This window comes from Amblyomma mixtum, chromosome 3, assembly GCF_055824585.1.
Source record: "Amblyomma mixtum isolate Tamu chromosome 3, ASM5582458v1, whole genome shotgun sequence".
Taxonomy (NCBI): domain Eukaryota; kingdom Metazoa; phylum Arthropoda; class Arachnida; order Ixodida; family Ixodidae; genus Amblyomma; species Amblyomma mixtum.
In genome coordinates this window covers 4,071,107-4,079,335 of record NC_143014.1, presented here as the reverse complement: position 1 = coordinate 4,079,335, position 8,229 = coordinate 4,071,107, and the positions used below count along the sequence as shown (strand labels likewise).

At 49.6% G+C, this 8,229-nt stretch overlaps 1 protein-coding gene across 1 annotated transcript; it reads right to left on the bottom strand.

The window, feature by feature from the left end:
* Positions 1-615: 615 nt before the first annotated feature.
* LOC149349128 (uncharacterized) lies at positions 616-2,288 on the bottom strand. The gene has a single exon (XM_089575410.1). The coding sequence runs from the start codon at positions 2,286-2,288 to the stop codon at positions 999-1,001; it is 1,290 nt and encodes a 429-aa protein (XP_089431536.1). The 3' UTR covers positions 616-998.
* Between the last annotated feature and the right edge of the window lie 5,941 nt (positions 2,289-8,229).

Below are 8,229 nucleotides of genomic sequence, written 5' to 3'. Positions count from 1 at the left end.
ACGCTCTGTAGGTGACACACGGTATGGGCGCTGGTGCAGAGGCGGGTGAGTGCCTGTGTCGATGTGGTGGGAGACAGCCGTCGTCCGGCCCAAAGAGGCTTGCGGCGTGTCGAACGAAGACGAAAAATGGTGCAACAGCTCAAGAAGCTGCTCGCGGCGGCGTGGCTCGAGAGAAGTATCAACAGAACAGGCGAGGAGATCACGCTGAAGCGGGTCAGAAGCCACATTAGTAGGGGTCAACGCATCAATTTCGCAAGCAGATGAACGGTTGGTAGCGTCGAGGTCAAATAGTACGTCCACAGGCTCAAAACGGCCAACGCACTCTCCACGAAGCAAAGTAACGGCGTAAGAAAGTGTATTGAAGACCAGAAGTGTGCTGGCACCATTGCGCAAGTCAAGCACGGCGAAGGGCAGTGAGATACGGTGGCGGCAGGAAGCAACGTCGGAAGGTAAGAAGACAACGGTGGCGTCGGCGGTAGAAGCAGCACAGAGAGGAACGAGGACAGCGCTAACGGGTGGGATAGTAGTGTCCTGAGCGACATGGAGTTTCGGAACAGCACGAGGACCCACGTCATCAAACGCAGCGGCGGATGGCAGAGCGCGCGGCACGGAAAGTTCGACGTGAGGGCGGGCGCAGTCAATCATGGCATGGTGATGGGACAGAAAATCCCAGCCGAGAATGACATCATGAGAACAAGTGGTGAGGACGATGAATTCAATAAAATACACTTCGTTCGCAATTACTACTCGGGCGGTGCAGAGAGCTGTGGGCTGGAGATGCTGTGCGGTGGCGGTACGTAGCGACAAACCGGAAAGAGGCGTCGTCACCTTGCGAAGAGAGCGGCAGAGTTTTTGGCTGATAACAGATACGGCGGCACCAGTGTCTATGAGAGCAAGCGTCGAAACACCTTCCACAATAACGTCAATAACGTTCGCAGGGAAAAGAGGACTTTGACGGTCAGCGGAGTACGCAGTTCGTGCCTCGGGAACTGCGACGGTTAGTTTCCCTGCTCGGCTGAGGAAAGTCGGCGGCGCATGGGCGAAATGGAGCGGCGGCGGGGTGACGGTGAGCGACGAGACCAGGAAGCCTGGTGGTCAGAGGGTTCAGGTGGCGGCCCCGGCGGAACTCGGAAGGAGGGCGCCGAATAGGACATGCCCGTATATTCAGGCCTCGACAGTGACATGCGGCGTCGACAATGGCGGGAGACGTGCCCGGGAATGCCGCAAGCAAAGCATATCGGACGGTTGTCCGATGTGCGCCATGGCGAGGTGGGCGGCGCAACTCTACCAGTAGTGCGTGGCGAGCGCATGATGGCCGAAGGATACGCATACGCCGGGGGAGGGGCTGGGCGAGCCACAACTTCGGCGTAGGTGCGAGGCGCCGCCACAATGGGGTGCGGCGCGAAAGCGTCAGGATAACTCAGCGGCGAAGCATTCGGGGCAGGTGGAGATAAGGCAGCCTCAGAAAGCGCCATCCGGGCAGCGACAGGAGCTGTAGGATGGCCGGAAGGAAGAGCTTCCGAGACCTGTCGCTGGATTTCATGTCTGAGCTGCGGCGCCAGAGAACATGATGGTTCGGGTAGAGATGGTAGGAGAGATAGCTGGCGGGCAACCTCCTCGCGGACAAATTTCTTGATTTCGGCGCTGAGGTAGGAGGAGTCGGGGTCCGCGGCCAGTCCAGCGAGCGACGCGTCAGCAGGGTGGCGAACCAAAACGCGTTGCTTCCGTAGCTCGTCGAAACTTTGGCAAAGTTCGTATACCTTTGCGATGGTGGTCGGACTCCTAGCCACGAGCATGCTGAAGGCTCCATCATCGATGCCCTTCATGACGTGGCGAATTTTATCTTCCTCTGTCATAGATGGGTTCACTCGTTTACATAAATCGACTATGTCCTCGATGTAACTTGTGAAGCTTTCACCGGTCCTCTGCGCTCGCGAACGGAGACGCTGTTCAGCGCGAAGTTTGCGAACGGCAGGGCGGCCGAATACTTCGGCAAACGTGGTTTTGAACACGGACCAGGTGGTGATGTCCGACTCGTGGTTCCGATACCAGAGGTTTGCGACGTCAGTAAGATAGAACACGACGTTGTTAAGTTTCAGAGCGTCGTCCCACTTGTTGTGCCGGCTCACCCGTTTGTAGGCTGACAACCAATCTTCCACATCTTGGTCGCAGCTGCCACTAAATAGAGCAGGGTCGCGTTGACGTGAGGGTCCAGAACAGGTGATAGGTGGAAGCAGGTCGCAGGAAGCAGGAAGCAGGGTCGGGGGCTGCTGGCTTGGGTCCTCCATGGGAACGGACACCGTGCGACTGTGGAGTTCCAGGGCGACGTCGGGGGTTGGGATCGTTGCACCCTCCACCAAGTGAACAGTGGATTTATTAGTGGGTCACGGCGACCAACGAACGCAGCGGTCAGGTCGTAGCAAGACGGCAGAACCAGCCGAAGGAAGCAGCTCCAGCACGAGCCTCGCGCCGGAACCACCAGCGATGACGACGAAGTGCGGCACCGCGGAGACGTCCTCTTCTTCTTCTTACACTGGCTTTTGATCTGATTCCGCATGCCTATTAGCAAGTTTATATCGACTTTGCTACTATGCCTCGGCCTACCGCCACCTTATATCCAGTGTCTCGGCTAAGTGACAATGGCGCTGTGTTCTTTCGCCATGCTGTTCAGCTCGTCGTGCATGTCGTTGGACTTTGAAATCTGTCAAAGCCTTGGTTTTACTCATTATTTACCATTTACTGCACTGCACATTGCTCCAGCGACTTTATATTTTGCCTCTTCCTTCTGGCATCTACATGCGCACACAACCAATTTTGTGGCTTCTGATCTGCTTCCGCATGCCTGTTAGCATAGTTTATATTGATATTGCTACTACGCCTCGGACTACCGCCACCTTATATCCACTGTCTCGACTAAGTGACAATGGCGCAGTGTTCTACCGCCTTGCTGTTCAGCTCGTCGTGCACGTCGTTGGGCTTTGAAATCTGTCAAAGGCTTGGTTTTACTCATTATTTACCATTTACTGCACTGCACATTTGTCCTCCGACTTTATCTTTTCCGTATTCCTTCTGGCTTCTACATGCGCACGTAACCAATTTTCTGTCTTTTGATCTGCTTCTGCATACCTATTAGCAAGTTTATATTGACTTTGCTACTACGCCACGGCCTACCGCCACCTTATATCCACATTCTCAGCTAAGTGACAATGGCGCTGTGCTCTTTCGCCATGCTGTTCAGCTCATCGTGCACATCGTGGGGCTTTGAAATCTGTCAAAGGCTTGGTTTTACTCTTTATTTACCATTAACTCCACTGCACATTGCTCCAGCAACTTCATCTATTGCCTCTTCCTTCTGGCATCTACATGCGCACGCAACAAATTTTCTGGCTTTTGATCTGATTCCGCATGCCTATTAGCAAGTTTATATCGACTTTGCTACTATGCCTCGGCCTACCGCCACCTTATATCCAGTGTCTCGGCTAAGTGACAATGGCGCTGTGTTCTTTCGCCATGCTGTTCAGCTCGTCGTGCATGTCGTTGGACTTTGACATCTGTCAAAGCCTTGGTTTTACTCATTATTTACCATTTACTGCACTGCACATTGCTCCAGCGACTTTATATTTTGCCTCTTCCTTCTGGCATCTACATGCGCACACAACCAATTTTGTCGCTTCTGATCTGCTTCCGCATGCCTGTTAGCATAGTTTATATTGATATTGCTACTACGCCTCGGACTACCGCCACCTTATATCCACTGTCTCGACTAAGTGACAATGGCGCAGTGTTCTACCGCCTTGCTGTTCAGCTCGTCGTGCACGTCGTTGGGCTTTGAAATCTGTCAAAGGCTTGGTTTTACTCATTATTTACCATTTACTGCACTGCACATTTGTCCTCCGACTTTATCTTTTCCCTATTCCTTCTGGCTTCTACATGCGCACGCCACCAATTTTCTGGCTTTTGATCTGCTTCTGCATACCTATTAGCAAGTTTATATTGACTTTGCTACTACGCCTCGGCCTACCGCCACCATATATCCATTGTCTCAGCTAAGTGACAATAGCGCAGTGTTCTACCGCCTTGCTGTTCAGCTCGTCATGCACGTCGTTGGGCTTTGAAATCTGTCAAAGGCTTGGCTTTACCCATTATTTGATATTAACTGCACTCCACATTTGTCCTCCGACTTTATCTTTTCCCTCTTCCTTCTGGCATCTACATGCGCACGTAACCAATTTTCTGTCTTTTGATCTGCTTCTGCATACCTATCAGCTAGTTTATATTGACTTTGCTACTACGCCACGGCCTACCGCCACCTTATATCCACATTCTCAGCTAAGTGACAATGGCGCTGTGCTCTTTCGCCATGCTGTTCAGCTCATCGTGCACATCGTGGGGCTTTGAAATCTGTCAAAGGCTTGGTTTTACTCTTTATTTACAATTAACTCCACTGCACATTACTCCAGCAACTTCATCTATTGCCTCTTCCTTCTGGCATCTACATGCGCACGCAACCAATTTTCAGGCTTTTGATCTACTGCCGCATGCCTATTAGCAAGTTCATATTGACTTTGCTTCTACGCCTCGGCCTACCGCCACCTTATATCCACTGTCTCGGCTAAGTGACAATGGCGCAGTGTTCTACCGCCTTGCTGTTCAGCTCGTCGTGCACGTCGTTGGGCTTTGAAATCTGTCAAAGTCTTGGTTTTACTCATTATTTACCATTTACTGCACTGCCCATTTCACCACCGACTTCATCAGTTGCCTCTTCTTCCGGCATCTGAATGCGCACTCTTCCAATTTTCTGGCTTTTGATCTGATTCCGCATGCCTATTAGCAAGTTTATATCGACTTTGCTACTATGCCTCGGCCTACCGCCACCTTATATCCAGTGTCTCGGCTAAGTGACAATGGCGCTGTGTTCTTTCGCCATGCTGTTCAGCTCGTCGTGCATGTCGTTGGACTTTGAAATCTGTCAAAGCCTTGGTTTTACTCATTATTTACCATTTACTGCACTGCACATTGCTCCAGCGACTTTATATTTTGCCTCTTCCTTCTGGCATCTACATGGGCACACAACCAATTTTGTGGCTTCTGATCTGCTTCCGCATGCCTGTTAGCATAGTTTATATTGATATTGCTACTACGCCTCGGACTACCGCCACCTTATATCCACTGTCTCGACTAAGTGACAATGGCGCAGTGTTCTACCGCCTTGCTGTTCAGCTCGTCGTGCACGTCGTTGGGCTTTGAAATCTGTCAAAGGCTTGGTTTTACTCATTATTTACCATTTACTGCACTGCACATTTGTCCTCCGACTTTATCTTTTCCCTATTCCTTCTGGCTTCTACATGCGCACGCCACCAATTTTCTGGCTTTTGATCTGCTTCTGCATACCTATTAGCAAGTTTATATTGACTTTGCTACTACGCCTCGGCCTACCGCCACAATATATCCATTGTCTCAGCTAAGTGACAATGGCGCAGTGTTCTACCGCCTTGCTGTTCAGCTCGTCATGCACGTCGTTGGGCTTTGAAATCTGTCAAAGGCTTGGCTTTACCCATTATTTGCCATTAACTGCACTCCACATTTGTCCTCCGACTTTACCTTTTCCCTCTTCCTTCTGGCATCTACATGCGCACGTAGCCAATTTTCTGTCTTTTGATCTGCTTCTGCATACCTTTTAGCAAGTTTATATTGACTTTGCTACTACGCCACGGCCTACCGCCACCTTATATCCACATTCTCAGCTAAGTGACAATGGCGCTGTGCTCTTTCGCCATGCTGTTCAGCTCACCGTGCACATCGTGGGGCTTTGAAATCTGTCAAAGGCTTGGTTTTACTCTTTATTTACAATTAACTCCACTGCACATTGCTCCAGCAACTTCATCTATTGCCTCTTCCTTCTGGCATCTACATGCGCACGCAAGCAATTTTCAGGCTTTTGATCTACTGCCGCATGCCTATTAGCAAGTTCATATTGACTTTGCTTCTACGCCTCGGCCTACCGCCACCTTATATCTACTGTCTCGGCTAAGTGACAATGGCGCAGTGTTCTACTGCCTTGCTGTTCAGCTCATCGTGCACGTCGTTGGGCTTTGAAATCTGTCAAAGCCTTGGTTTTACTCATTATTTACCATTTACTGCACTGCACATTGCTCCAGCGACTTTATATTTTACCTCTTCCTTCTGGCATCTACATGCGCACGCAACCAATTTTCAGGCTTTTGATCTACTGCCGCATGCCTATTAGCAAGTTTATATTGACTTTGCTACTACGCCTCGGCCTACCGCCACCATATATCCATTGTCTCAGCTAAGTGACAATAGCGCAGTGTCCTACCGCCTTGCTGTTCAGCTCATCATGCACGTCGTTGGGCTTTGAAATCTGTCAAAGGCTTGGCTTTACCCATTATTTGCCATTAACTGCACTCCACATTTGTCCTCCGACTTTATCTTTTCCCTCTTCCTTCTGGCATCTACATGCGCACGTAACCAATTTTCTGTCTTTTGATCTGCTTCTGCATACCTATCAGCTAGTTTATATTGACTTTGCTACTACGCCTCGGCCTACCGCCACCTTATATCCACTGTCTCGAATAAGTGACAATGGCGCAGTGTTCTACCGCCTTGCTGTTCAGCTCGTCATGCACGTCGTTGGGCTTTGAAATCTGTCAAAGGCTTGGCTTTACCCATTATTTGCCATTAACTGCACTCCACATTTGTCCTCCGACTTTATCTTTTCCCTCTTCCTTCTGGCATCTACATGCGCACGTAACCAATTTTCTGTATTTTGATCTGCTTCTGCATACCTATCAGCTAGTTTATATTGACTTTGCTACTACGCCACGGCCTACCGCCACCTTATATCCACATTCTCAGCTAAGTGACAATGGCGCTGTGCTCTTTCGCCATGCTGTTCAGCTCATCGTGCACATCGTGGGGCTTTGAAATCTGTCAAAGGCTTGGTTTTACTCTTTATTTACAATTAACTCCACTGCACATTGCTCCAGCAACTTCATCTATTGCCTCTTCCTTCTGGCATCTACATGCGCACGCAACCAATTTTCAGGCTTTTGATCTACTGCCGCATGCCTATTAGCAAGTTCATATTGACTTTGCTTCTACGCCTCGGCCTACCGCCACCTTATATCCACTGTCTCGGCTAAGTGACAATGGCGCAGTGTTCTTCCGCCTTGCTGTTCAGCTCGTCGTGCACGTCGTTGGGCTTTGAAATCTGTCAAAGGCTTGGTTTTACTCATTATTTACCATTTACTGCACTGCCCATTTCACCACCGACTTCATCAGTTGCCTCTTCTTCCGGCATCTGAATGCGCACTCTTCCAATTTTCTGGCTTTTGATCTGATTCTGCATGCCTATTAGCAAGTTTATATCGACTTTGCTACTATGCCTCGGCCTACCGCCACCTTATATCCAGTGTCTCGGCTAAGTGACAATGGCGCTGTGTTCTTTCGCCATGCTGTTCAGCTCGTCGTGCATGTCGTTGGACTTTGAAATCTGTCAAAGCCTTGGTTTTACTCATTATTTACCATTTACTGCACTGCACATTGCTCCAGCGACTTTATATTTTGCCTCTTCCTTCTGGCATCTACATGCGCACACAACCAATTTTGTGGCTTCTGATCTGCTTCCGCATGCCTGTTAGCATAGTTTATATTGATATTGCTACTACGCCTCGGACTACCGCCACCTTATATCCACTGTCTCGACTAAGTGACAATGGCGCAGTGTTCTACCGCCTTGCTGTTCAGCTCGTCGTGCACGTCGTTGGGCTTTTAAATCTGTCAAAGGCTTGGTTTTACTCATTATTTACCATTTACTGCACTGCACATTTGTCCTCCGACTTTATCTTTTCCCTATTCCTTCTGGCTTCTACATGCGCACGTAACCAATTTTCTGTCTTTTGATCTGCTTCTGCATACCTATTAGCAAGTTTATATTGACTTTGCTACTACGCCACGGCCTACCGCCACCTTATATCCACATTCTCAGCTAAGTGACAATGGCGCTGTGCTCTTTCGCCATGCTGTTCAGCTCATCGTGCACATCGTGGGGCTTTAAAATCTGTCAAAGGCTTGGTTTTACTCTTTATTTACCATTAACTCCACTGCACATTGCTCCAGCAACTTCATCTATTGCCTCTTCCTTCTGGCATCTACATGCGCACGCAACCAATTTTCAGGCTTTTGATCTACTGCCGCATGCCTATTAGC

What these genes read in the sequence shown, in the direction of transcription:
- LOC149349128 (XM_089575410.1), bottom strand. Translation starts at nt 2,288, where the DNA reads ATGGAGGACCCAAGCCAGCAGCCCCCGACCCTGCTTCCTGCTTCCTGC.